A 14080-nucleotide genomic window follows, 5' to 3' on the forward strand; every position below is an offset into this window, starting at 1 on the left:
TCTCTCTCTCTCGCGCTCGCTCTCTCTCTCGCGCTCGCTCTCTCTCTCTCGCGCTCGCTCTCTCTCTCTCGCGCTCGCTCTCTCTCTCGCTCGCTCGCGCTCTCTCTCGCTCGCTCGCGCTCGCTCTCTCTTTCTCTCACACGCTCGCTCTCTCTCGCTCTCTCTCGCTCTCTCTCGCTCTCTCTCGCTCTCTCTCGCTCTCTCTCGCTCTCTCTCGCTCTCTCTCGCTCTCTCTCGCTCTCTCTCGCTCTCTCTCGCTCTGTCTCGCTCTCGCTCGCTCTCTCTCTCTCTCGCTCGCTCTCTCTCTCTCTCGCGCGCTTGCTCTCTCTCTCTCTTACCAGCAGTAACAGTTTCCCCCTACCTACTCTGTCCAGCCCCCTCATGACTTTGAATACCTCTATAACAGCTCCTCTTAGCCTTCTCCTTTGCAAGGGGAACCGTCTCAACTTCTCCAGCCTGCTTTGATAACTGAAGTTTCTCATTCCTGGAACCATTTCTGTAAACATCTTCTGCACTTCCTCCAATATATTCACGTCAATCCTAAAATGTGGTGCCCAGAGTTGTGCACAGCACTCTACCTGAGGTCTACTTTGTGTGCTTTACAAGTTCAGCATCACCTTCTTGTTCTTGAGCCCTATTCCCTAATTAATAAAGCCTAGGACACTGTAGGCTTTATTAACTGCTCTCTCCACCTGTCCTGCCACCTTCAATGAGTTATGCATAGATACACCCAGGGCCCTCTGTTCCTGCACACCCTTTAGAGTTGTAGCTGTAATTTTATATTGTCTCCTTGTTCTTCCTACCAAAATGAATCACCTCACTTCTCTGCATTGAACTTCATCTGCTACCTATCTGTCCGCTCTGTTAACTTGCCTATGTCCTTTTGAAATTCAACACTGTCTTCCTCACAGTTTACAATGCTTCCAAGTTTTGTATCATCCGCAAACTTTGAAATTGTGCCCTACAAACCAAGATCCAGATCATTAATATATATCAGGTAAAGCAAGGGTCCCAATACCAACCCCTGGGAAACTCCACTACAAACCTTTCTCAAGCCCGAAAAATATTATTAACCATTACTTGCTGTTTCCTATTACTCAGTCGATTTTGTGTCCATGTTGCTATTGTCCCTTTTATTCCATGAGCTATATCTTTTCTTACAAGCCTGTTGTGCAGCACTTTATCGAATACCTTTTGGAAGTCCATGTACACCATCAACAGTATTGCCCTCATCGACCCTCTCTGTTATCTCTTCAAAAAACACTCCAAGTTAGTTAAACACGATTTTCCCTTAAGAAATCCACGCTGGCTCTTCCTAATCAACCCACATTTTTCCATGTGACTATTAATTCTATCCCAAATAATTGTTTCTAGAAGCTTCCCCACCACCGAAGTTAAACTGGCTGGCCTGTAATTGCTGGGTTTATCCTTGCAACCTTTTTTTGAACTAGGCGTAATGTTTGCAATTCCCTGTCCTCTGGCACCTCCCCCCCGAGTCTAGGGAGGAATGGAAGATTATGGCCAGTGCCCCTGCAATTTCCGCTTTCACTTCAATATCCTTGGATGCATCTCTTCTAATGACAGTTTCTTCCTCCGTCACCATGGCCTGGGTAGTATCTGTTTGCTTGGTAAAGGCAGATGTGAAGTATTAATTTAACACCTAAGCCATGCCCCCTGTCTCCATGTGTAAATCCCCTTTTTGGTCCCTAATTGGCCCTAGTCTTTTTACCACCCTTTTACTATATATGTGCCTATACAGGACTTCGGGATTCTCCTTTCTGTTGGTTGCCAGTCTTTTTTCATAACCTCTCTTTGCTCCTCTTATCTGCTTCTTCACCTTTCCTCTGCAACTTCTGTATTCAGCTTTGTTCTCAATTGTATTTTCTACCTGGCATCTGTCATAAGCACACTTTTTTTCTTTATCTTAATTTCTATCCCATTTTTCATCTAGGGAGCTCTGGATTTGTTTGCTCTACCTTTCCCTTTTGAGGGAATATATCCTGACTGTGCCCAAATCATTTCTTTGAAGGTAGCCCATTGTTCAGCTACAGTTTTTCCCACCAACCTTTGGTTCCAGTCTATCCGGCCTAGCTCTATTTTTGCTCCATTGAAGTCGGTTCTCCCCTGGTTAATTATTCTTACTCTGGATTGCCCATTGTTCTTTGTCGCCCTAAACCTTATGATATAATGGAGTTTGGTAAAGAGGGGTGGGAGGGGGGGAGAGAGCGAGAGATGGTGTTCGTTTCCTTTTTCTAGCTTTCTCACCACATAGGGATTGGTTCTTCCTCCACTATAGGGAAAGGAGCTAGCTGTTTGGTGAGTACCTAGTAAGTGGGTAAGTTCTATTCTATTCCTTAAGGTCTAAAATAGTACACAAATTGGTGGTAAAGTTAATAAAATATATTATAAAGCAACATAAAAAAGTGATTGATATAATTAAGTAACTATTTAAAACACATTTCAGGATGGCAGGACAGGTGATGTGTCAAGGCTGCAGCATGTGGGAGCACCTGGATAATAGCAAACACACCTGCGGGAAGTGTTTGCAGCTTGAGAAGCTTAGGCCCAAAGTCATTGAGCTGCAGAGTCTGCTACACATCAGGGAGGGGGAAAGTTACCTGGATGCTTTGCATCAGGAGGCAGTCACCACTTATGATAGGGTCTTCTGGTTTGGTCAGGGACAGGAGGGTGTGACTGCCAGTGAGGCAGGAGTGTGAGCCTCTGCAATTGTCCAATAAGTTTGAGGTTCTCTCAGCTTGTTTGGGTTAGTGGGGGCTGCAGGGTGGGTGAACAAACTGACAATAGCACTGTGGTACAGAAAACCATTCAAGTGGGGGAGCAAAAAGGGACATAGTGGTAGTAGGGGACAGTATAGTGAGGGGAATCGGCATTGTTTTTTGTAGCAAAGAGGGAGAGGCCAGATGGTTGTGCTGCCTGACTGGTGCCATGTTTCGGGACATCTGCTCAGGGCTGGAGAGGAACTTACAGTGGGAGGAGTACTATTCAGTTTTGTCCGTGTAGGTACCAATGACATAGGTAGAACTCGGAAAGAGGATCTGCATAGAATGTATGAGGAGCTAGACACTAAATTGAAAAGCAGAACCTTGAAGGTTATGATCTCTGGATTATTACCTGAGCCACATACAAATTGGCATAGGGTACATAAAATTAGAGAGATTAATATGTGGCTCAAAGGCTGGTGTGGGAGAAATGGGTTCCGGTTTGTGGGGCATTGGCAGCAGTACTGGGCAAAGTGGGTGCTGTACCGTTGGGATGGTCTACACCTGAACCGGGCTGGGACCAATGTTCTTGTGAACTGTATAACTAGGGAAGTAGAGAGGGTTTTAAACTAAATATTGGGGGCAAGGGATCAAATGTGGAAAGATGTACATCAAAGAGTAGAGACAAGGTAAGAGAGGACAATAGTAATATGGGAAATGAGGGTTGGAGAACAGCAGGAAGGGACAGAGAGACAAAACCCTAAGAATCAAGACTAGATGTCACAAAGGTAATAAAAAGACTCAACTTAAGGCTCTGTATCTGAATGTGCGTAGCATTCATAACAAAGTAAAAACTCGATCCCAATTTGTTTTCTCTTTTCGTTTTAATCAGTCCTATAAATAGAATTCCTTCCCTGCTGTCAGTTCTGATCAAGGCTCCCAGCTGAAATATTAACCAATTTTTTTAGATGCCTAGAGATGTGCTGTTCATTTGCAGAATTTTGTTTTATTTTGGATTTTAATCTTTGCAGTTTTTCTTTTAATTGTTACTTAATCATCATCCTTAACTGAAATGGAAATTTCTTGATCTCGACAGATCCATCAGCGAAAGAGCACCTTTCTCCTGTTAGGCCTGTGAAATTTCTTTGCCCGTATAATTGAAAACTAGCCCAGTTATCCTGCTGTTTCTCCATAGTTCTATAAATTTCTCTTCAGATGTTTAACTAGTCTTCCCCTACAAGATTCGTTGGTCAGTGTTTCAACTGTTCACCATGACAAGACGTTCAATACTCGAACAACTGAGTAAAAAGTTTTTCCCAACATCTCCTTTTACAGCAGCCAATTTTAAATGCTTGACTTTCATCATTTTCTACCATTGGAGCAGTTTTGTTTAGTACATTAGCAATTAGCCACATGTAACTAATTGGGAAAACAGCAATGACTAATGCATTTCTGATGAATAAAATAGTGATTAATAGACAGCATCATTGGGCCTGCAGTTCATATCTTGTCATATTTCTACACCATGTGCAAGAGTGCATTAACCTTTGTATGTTGGGAACATGGAAAGCAGAACGCACAATTACCTTTGATTTATGTAAATACTTGACTTCCTTTGTGACTAGTCAAAGCTGTTTCTGACAGAAATATACATGTTAAGTGCATAACTTATATTGTGTAAGTGTATATGAGGAGTTTTCTACTACAATTAAGTGCATGCAGTCAAAACAGTGCCATCTTAGCCACATGTGGAAAGTCAGAAATTTCTGTTAGACAATAAGAACTGGAGGAAATTATTTTTACTTATTCAACCAATCAAAACTCTTGAGTTTGGGAACCTGTTAAATTACTTTGCTTTTTCTGCTTCAGTAGAAGTAGTTTAAAAATTTATTCCAGGGTGGTTTGAAAAATCAATTGAATGGAGAACACTTTGGATTTAAGGTGTGATGTAGGTTTCTTGGATTGTTAGTCTAGAAAATAAAATATTTTTCTGATAGACCAGTGTTCCTGCATTCTCGGGTGGCAGAAACCCACTGATTGGTTGTGTTCTTGTTCATAGGGGACCCATGCACTGTTTCATCCCACATGGAACTGGAGGAAGCATTTCGTCTGTATAACCAGAATGGAGAATCGGGCCTCAATTTGCATGGTTGGTAGTATATTATAGTGTCGATTAAGGATCTCTGGAAACTTAAATGATGTACTCTGGAAGAATGTTAGTAGTGGTGTTCCCCAATGATTTGTACTGGGGCTACAGTTTTCTTCCATTTGTAATCAATAACTTGCATGAAGGAATATCAAGTTCTACATCCAGGCTTGCAGATTACATTATGTTGGGAGGGCCAACAAGTTGTATAGGTGGGAGCAGGAAATTACATAAAACAAGACAGATTAAGTGAATGGGCAAAACTGTGTTCCTGAATATTTTGTGTAGATAGTGTTACAACTGGTGAGGACACAGTCAGGACTCATCCTTTCTTTCCCACTCCTTGATTGATCGTAAGAGGGTTTTTTGCAATTTATAAGGATGAAGGTATTAATTTGATGCCTGTACTTAACCATTTATGCTGTGATTGCAAAGAACTCAGTCTGACAGGCTTTCTTGAGTTTAAAAATAGTTATTTCTATTGAGCTAAAAACACACCCATGTAAGATACAAAGATATTTAAAATGTCCTGACCTTCACAATACGCATGTGCAAAATTAGTAGGAGGGGACTTTTTTGGCCAATTCGAAGTTTCGGTGATAAAAGTTTTTTTTAAAAAAAAGACTTCTAGTGGTGTTTGTGGCTGAGGCAGAATTTTTCCACAACGGCCGTGAAATTCCAGTAGGGTTGAGGGCAATATAAACTGCAATTTCTGGAGACGGTCTGTTTTTTTTAAACATAATCCGTCTTTTCCAAAATGATGATATTGCAACTGAGGTTCCTTTTGATTGAAGTTTTCTATCTTTGTGATGGATTCCACAATGTAACAGAGATAGGACTCTGAACTTTAAACAGGGGAGAGAGAGATGGCATTATGGCTCCATTGGTAGATTTCTTCTAGACTGCTTATAGCAGCTTTAGTGTTGTAATAAAAGACATTTCAAAATGGTTATCCTAGTAACAAAACTTCTCTCCCCATAGTGATTTGGGTATTCCATAGAATATAATTGATTAGCTCATGCCTCAACATACTTTGGCTATTGTGTTATGGCCTAGGTGATTAGTTTCTTTAATGTCCCAGCCATCACTTCTGAATAGAGCATTCTTCTCTAATGAGCTAGGAAGAACATATTAGTGCCTTCTATATAGCCATTGTCCCTCCAGATTTTTTGTCTCTACCTGAAAGGTAGCTTTATAGAAATGCAAATGGTGAAAGCCAGTTAGAGTTTCAGTTAATCTTTGAGGTAATCCTTGACATCAACAGGTGTGAAATTCCGTACGAGGTTGCCTTGGTATGTCCTAATTGTAATTCACATGGAAACCTCCAGAAACTGGCCAACTTGTAATACCAGATGTCAGGTGACCTGTGGCAGTGTTTGCTTGATTTTGAAAAGTCCTTTTAAAGAAGTTCAATACATATTTGATGTAACAAAAGATTAATATTACACATGCACATGTCACATCATCATAACAATGGGTATTGAACTATGATTTAAACCTAATTTAGCCTGGTCATTTAGCAAAAATATTTAATTATTTAACTCTGGCATGAGTGTGGCTGCGGTGAGGCTATTTTAACCCCGGGGTCTCATTTCCATTTATTAAAGCAGTTGAGTTAAAGGCACGAGCAGGGGTGACAATGTTTCCTTGTGGGGCTGGAGGAGCACATGTGCTCCTTTTGCTCCACAAGCTATCAAAAATTTAAAAAAGTTACTTGCTGGGCCTCTCCCGCATCTGACCTTGATACTGCTTTATGCCAGCTTTCTCTGCGAGTCTTCCATTCGGTGATAGTCAAGAGTCTGAGATCATTGGACCTGAAATCAAAATATTAAATTCTGATTTTTGTAATGAGTATTAAAGCTGCAGTTAAGATTTTAAAAAAATAAGATGATTTTTTTACATTTAGTTCTGTCATAATAGAATCTCACAACTTCAAGGGTTTGACTCAAGGTTTGAGTATAAGAAGGGGGCTAGAGAAGAGCAATTGATGGAACTGGGGGTGTGACAGAAAAAGGAAAATATTCTTTGAGCTTTCATTACTTCACTCTTTCTGAGATGTCCTGCACTAAAATCAAACCAAACAGCTGTGTAGTTTAGTGACTGTAGCTGTTTCACTGTGTCCCAGGTTACAATGTCTTAGACAAGGAGAAGGGTAAGGTCCTAAGTCTAAAATAATTTCAACTATGACACAATGGATTTTTTTCCTCAGCTGGGCAAATTGAGTTAGAGATTCTTTTGTTTGGTTAAGTGTAACATTAGCAAATTACATTTTGTGTGTTGGTATCATTTAAATTGTCCCCTTATAAATGTAATAATTACTTGTTATAAGCACAAATATTTTAGGGCCCAGACAATTTTTAAAGGTGTCACATCCTATCTTTATGTGAAAGCTTTTCTGGAAACACCTTGGATTTTGAAGGTACAATTCAGACTGTGCAAGACATTCCATGGGTGAAATTTGTTTAGTTAAATCCTCTCCATTAACCTGGCCATTACTCCTATGTTATAAGTTTTCTATATTCCTAAAGAGCAAATTTGCACTGACTTAAGATTTTAGCCCAATTAGCATTTTATTACTATAAATTCCAAGTTCACACTGTTCTAGTGCCTGAACAGTGTTTTCTTTAAGCTTCCCCCTGTGGCTTAATGGCAATTTAATGCTTGATGTGCCAAAACATTCTGGCTAGAAGGTTCCAAGTCTGATTCCTGGTTTGTGCAGTGTTAGGTTATCTCAGCCAAGAACATCGCAGCTGGCCTCCATGCCCTGAACTCTGAGGGGTGAGCAGTTTGTTTGTGGTGCTTCTATGATAAAATAGCATGCTGACATCTTCTGACTAGGTTCATTCATAAATTTTGTAGGAGGGCCTGGAGACTTACTAGTACTGTGAACCCATACCTGAACACAAATCATCTTGAGGGCAGGAAGGTAGATGATTGAGAAGTGGCAGGGAGAGTATAATTTTGACCCTTGTTCACCTCCGTTTCATTTACTGTCATACTGTCATTTTGCAGAGGTTGTTAAAAAAGTAAATGCTTCATTTTAAAATAAGTTATTGAATAAGGCAGCATTTTCACAAACTGGGTAGAACTGGCATCTTTTCATGCACGGCTGCGTAAGACTGTTTAAATTGCGCTCTTTTTTTGAAAGCTTTTGCTTTATAAACTTTTTTTTAAAGAAAGGTATACATCCGCTTTGATCCCCATCCTCAATTTAATGGCTTAACGTGCTTGGAAATAGCATTAGGAGTTCAAAGTGATATACTTTGAAAAATTCTTTTAAATATATGTTAAAATAATATTCTGGTCTCTGCTGCCAGAGCAACATTGTTCAGTTCATGATTTCTTAGATTAATGCAAGGTTTCAAAATTTCACTGCAAGCTTAGGTTCTGCTGTCAAGAAACAACAACAACTTGTATTTATATAGTGTATTTAATGTAATAAAATACCCCAGGGTGCTTCACAGGAACAATATAAAACACAATATGGCACCAAACCACAAAAGGAGATATTGTTTCAGATGCTTGGCCAAAGAGGTGTATTTTAGCAGTGTTTTGAAGGAGGAAAGTTAGGTAGAGAGGTGAAGAGTTGTAGGAAGGAAATTTCAGAGGTTGGGGCTTGGGCAAATGAAAGCATGGACCACTGGTGGGGTGATTAAAGTTCTGAATGCTCAAGAGGTCAGGATGATATGAGTGCAGATATCTCAAAAGGTTGGGGCTGGAGGAGATTACAGAAATGGGGAGGAGTGAAGCAATGGAGAAATTTGAGAACAAGGTTGAGAATTTTAAAATCAAAATGTTGCCAGTGTAGGTCAGTACCCAAGGTGAAGAGAACTTTGGTAAGAGTCGAGACGTGGGCAGTAGAGTTTTGGATGACCTAAAATTTACAGAGTAGGATGTCTAAGAGCAACCAAGAGTGCATTGGAATAGTCACATCTCGAGGTAACAAAAAGGCATGGATGAGAATTTCAGCAGAACATTGGCTAAATCAGGGACTAAGTTTGGCAAAGTTACATAGGTGGAAATAGGCAACCTTAGCAATCTTGGCTGGGCCAAATGTGATACTAAAGTTGCAAACAGCCAGGTTTAGTCTCATAGTTGCTAGGGAGAGGTATGGAGTCGAACGCTAGGGAATGGATTTTGTAGCGGGGATCAAACAATGGCTTCAGACTTCCCAATATTCAATTAGAGGAAATTTCTGCTCATCCAATACTGAATGTCAGATAAATATTCTGATAATTTAACAACAGTGGAGGAGCCGAGAGAGGTGGTGGTGAGATGGAGCTGGGTATTGTCAATGAATAAGTGAAAACTAATGCTGTGTTTTTTGGTGATGTTGCTGTGGGGCAGCACGTTGAGAAATAGGAGGGGCCAACGATAGATCCTTGGATGTCAGATTTAACAGTGTGGGAGCAAGCTCTACTAGAAAATTTTGACATCATTTGTGTGTTCAAATGCACTCAAAAATGATCACCGATCATTTGACATCAAATGTTTTAATTTGGAATGAATTTTCCATGCAGTCAGCAACATTTTGCCATCTTTGACATCAAAAACGGTCAAAGGCAAAAGGCACTCGAAGGCATTAAAATTAAGCGCTCGAAGGCATCAAGTGTGCCTGAAGGCATCAAGTGCAGTCAGCAACCTGCACTGAAAACACAAGGAAATTAATTACTGTAGTATCTGAACTCATTAAGTCTATTCATTTAGTTCACAAAATCTTTCCACTATACATGCTTGAGGGCACCACCAGATCCTCATCAGTTCTTAATTCGTTTTATGAATTCATTAGTTGCCATCCTAGGAAAAAATATGTGGGATGTGGGACATTCGGCATGCGTTTTGACGTCCTGGGTGCCTGCCTCCCCCACCCCTGCTCCCCCAATGTTCTATCAGTGTTCCTTGGTGGTTCTCTTCCTTGCACACCATCACCACTCCCTCCTCCCCACTCTGGTGGGGGAGGGAGAAATCTGCTGCAAGCCGTACACCATCCTGACTTAGAACAGTATCAATGTTCCTTCACTGTCACTGGGTCAAAATCCTGGAACTCCGCCCCTAACAGCACTGTGGCTATAACTGCATCAGAAGGACTGTAGTGGTTCGAGAAGCAGTTCTCCACCACCACCTCAAGGGCAGTTAGGGGTGGTTAACAAATGCTGGGCCTGCCAGCAATGCTCACATCCTGTGAATGAATAATAAAAAAACCCTAACTATCTGTTGTGTGTCCCAGACTGAACTAATTTTGTCTCGCATTAAAAGTAATTGCTAGAAATGCTTAAATACGCTTTGTAGGCACATTGGGCTGACCTTCACAGAAAATGGTTTGTGCTGAAAATTGTAAAATAGTTATTGCATTGCCCATTGCTGTATTTTTTTTTTTAGTAATATGATTTGTAAAAGGAACTCTAGTGATTGGTTTGTATGAAGAGTAATGAATGCAGAATTTTAGAACACAGGTTAGAATATATTGGGTTGTAACATATGAGTTCCAGGGCAGTGTACCTGTGGGGTGCCCCAAAGATGCACTGAGGACTTGTTCACCAACCACCCACCACCCCACTCCCCACCCCCAGCTAGTGCTGTTTTTTTTTTAAAAAGGCTTACTTACCTGTGACTGAGCTGCCTTCGACTACAGGCCTTAGGAGTGTGCTGCAATGCACAGAAGTTACCTGGCCTGAGTCAGGTCAGGTCACATAGGAGCGCCTAGATTCCCATGTAAGTAATTTTGAGTGGAGTGGCAATCTGATTCAATTGCCTCCAAGTCATGGCCCATTATTTCTGATCATGTTTTCGCAATGTAAACTGAACATTATTTTGTATTAAACATGGACGAGTAAATGCGGTGGCCACAGTTAAGAATTTTATATTCCTAAGTGCATCATATAAGGAAGAGATACTGAAACCAAAAAAATGCTAGAAGCACTCTAGATGAACCAACATCTATCGTATAACAAACCAATTAATGTTTGAAATGTGGAATCCCCTTCAGGGTCAAAACTTTAGACATGGAAAGATGTACTAATACATAGGCATCTGGAATTCACTGCCTAAGTTGGTGGTTGAGGCTGAAACGCTCAACTCATTTAAAAGGTACCTGGATCTGCATCTGAAGTGCTGTAACCTGCAAGGCTACGGACCAGGTGCTGGAAAGTGGGATTAAAATGAACAGCTAGTTTCTTCAACAAAAACAGAAAATGCTGGAAAAACTCAGCAGGTCTAACAGCATCTGTGGAGAGAAAGACAGAATTAACATTTCGGGTCCATATGTTTCTTTTTCAGAGCTAGAGAGAACTGAAAATGTGATGAAATTTAAACTGTTTAAGGGTGATGGAGCAGATGAAGACCATAAGACATAGGAGCAGAAATTAGGCCATTCGGCCCATCGAGTCTGCTCCGCCATTCAATCATGGCTGATAAGTTTCTCAACCCCATTCTCCTGCCTTCTCCCCGTAACCTTTGATCCCCTTACCAATCAAGAACCTATCTATCTCGGTCTTAAATACACTCAATGACGTGGCCTCCACAGCCTTCTGTGGCAATGAATTCCATAGATTCACCACTCTCTGGTTAAAGAAGTTTCTCCTCATCTCTGTTCTAAAAGGTCTTCCCTTTACTCTGAGGCTGTGCCCTCAGGTCCTAGTCTCTCCTACTAATGGAAACATCTTCCCCACGTCCACTCTATCCAGGCCTTTCAGTATTCTGTAATCAGATCCCCCCTCATACTTCTAAACTCCATCGAGTATAAACCCAGAGTCCTCATATGTTAAGCCTTTCATTCCTGGGATCGTTCTCGTGAACCTCCTCTGGACCCTCTCCATGGCCAGCACATCCTTCCTGAGATATGGGGCCCAAAATTGCTCACAATGTTCTAAATGTGGTCTGACCAGAGCCTTATAAAGCCTCAGCAGCACATCCCTGCTTTTATATTCTAGTCCTCTCGAAATAAATGCCAACATTGCATTTGCTGGATAGGAGGTCAGTGATTGGTGGATGTACAGGAGATTGCCAGAGATGTCATGGACAGAAGAACGAAGGGGTGTTAATGACAGTGGTACTGGCCAAAGGAGGTGCTGATGGTGGCATTAAGGCCAGAAAGCAGAATGTGACAATAGCAGGCTATTGTTACAATAGCTTGCTATTATCACATTCTGCTTTCTGACCTTAATGCCTGCTATTGTCAAACTCTGCTTTCTGACCTGAATGCCTGCTATTATCACATTCTGCTTTCTGACCTTAATGCCACCATCAGCACCTCCTTTAGCCAGTAGCACTATCATTAGCACCCATTTGTCCTTTCGTCCATGACATCTCTGGCAATGTCTCCTTTGTCTCCACCTATCACTGGTCTTCTATCCAGCTTCACCTGCTTCCGCCCCTCCCCCCCCAGTATAAATTTCATCACATCTTTACTTCTCTTTAGCTCTGAAGAAGAGTCATATGGACTTGAAACATTAACTCTTTTTTTTCTCTCCACAGATGCTGTTAGGCCTGCTGACTTTTTCCAGCATTTTCTGTTTTTGTTTCAGATTTCCAGCATCCGCAGTATTTTGCTTTTAGGCTAGTTTCTTTATTTTCTTTTTGTCTGATGCAGAAACATTGGGCTGAATGGTCTCTTTCTGTACCATAACTTTTCTATGGTCTATAAGTATTTTGTTCCTACGTCCCTTCCGATTTATATTGATAGATTTGTCCACCTCATTGTTTCAGTTCTGAAGAAGGGTCTGTAGCCAAAATGTTAACTTTGTGATTTCAACAGATGCAGACTGACTTGCTGTTTGTGTCCATAATTTTTGTTTTGGTTTTACTTTTTCAACTTGGAAACAATGCATTGTTTTCTGAGTTGTAGCATATATGTCTCATATGTATATACAGATGCTTTATCCATTTAAGGCTCTAGACAAATAAATAGCTTCTCCATCGCATTGCATTTGCCAACAGTTCTCAAATATTTTTATGATATACACTTGACACCATGTGGTTATTAGAGCTGACAGTCATAAAATAACACATTTCAGTTTCACCTGGCATGTGCAATGGACAGTGCAAGTTCACCAGGAATTGATTACAGTTATAAAATCAATCCATAGAATATTGCAAACTTAATTACCATTAGTATGAGGGCAGGTTTCCAATTATAGGCAAATCTAAGTGATAAAGGAAACAATATTTCTATTTTTACAAAATACATTGTGGTTTGTGTGTTTGTTTTCTTAATGCTTGCTTTTTAAAATTTGTTTTTTTTCTCATTTACCCTTCCCAGTTTTTCCCAGCATTCCTGAAATGCCAGGCATGCCCTGCCCTGGAGAGAACAGTAAGTATCTTATTTTTGTCTAATTGGGAAATGGATTAAATATGATCTTTTAACATTAATTATTTCTGCGGCTATCATTGGACAGCTGGGATTTATTGCCTATTCCTTGAGAAAGTAACGGTGGACCACATTCTTGAACCTCTGCAATTTTTTGTAATAGTTTGGTACAACTTAATGGCTTGCCACTTTGGAGGACAGTTAAGAGTTGAACATGTTGGATGGGAGTCATAGGCCAGACTGGGTAAAGTCTTTCTTTAAAGGACATTAGTGGATCAGCTGGGCTTTTGCAACGCGTAGCAACATTGTGGTTGCTTTTATTGATGGATTCCAGATTTTAAAAAGGATTTGGTTTTAATACTTTAATACCATTATAGAACTTGTACTCGTGTCTCTGGATTGCTGGTCTACTATATTATTGTGCACCTCATATAGTTTGGTGTTCACCTTTTCACAAATTGCATTTGAATCTACATTTAAGCATAAGAATTCAAGGTAATTACTTTTTTTCCATGCTGAATAAATGTATGTAATCTTGCTGTGGCAGTTAGTTTAAAATTGTACTGCATTATGCATGTTTGGCCAACAGTCTAAATAATGTGTAAAGAAATCTGGAACCATATATGGCATTGTGTATCATCCATTTGTTTCAGCTTTGGGAGCGTGGTTCAAATTTGTCCCAGAACTGTGGGGTTAAATTTAACTCACCCTGCTGACTGTAAACTAAGTTGAATTGGTTTACATACATAAGAACATACGTATGAATTAGGAACAGGAGTAGGCCACTCGGCCCCTTGAGCCTGCCCTGCCGTTCCATAAAATCAGATCAGACATGATTTTAACCTCAACCCCACATTCCTGCCTACCCCCAATAACCTTTCACCCCTTTGTTAACCAAGAATCTATCTA

General features: G+C 40.6%; 1 protein-coding gene across 4 annotated transcripts in view; it reads left to right on the top strand.

Annotated features, from left to right (window-relative positions):
* Positions 1-4783: 4783 nt before the first annotated feature.
* Positions 4784-14080, top strand: part of prkcz (protein kinase C, zeta) — a 555970-nt gene continuing 546673 nt past the window's right edge. For all 4 annotated transcript variants that reach the window (XM_078557946.1, XM_078557944.1, XM_078557945.1 and 1 more), the window contains exons 1-2: positions 4784-4869; positions 13124-13174. In XM_078557946.1, coding sequence (XP_078414072.1) covers positions 4806-4869; positions 13124-13174 — 115 coding nt within the window. In that variant the 5' untranslated portion in view covers positions 4784-4805. The remainder of the gene's footprint in view (positions 4870-13123; positions 13175-14080) is intronic.

The sequence above is a fragment of the Cetorhinus maximus genome, chromosome 15 (assembly GCF_964194155.1).
Source record: "Cetorhinus maximus chromosome 15, sCetMax3.hap1.1, whole genome shotgun sequence".
Taxonomy (NCBI): Eukaryota; Metazoa; Chordata; class Chondrichthyes; order Lamniformes; family Cetorhinidae; genus Cetorhinus; species Cetorhinus maximus.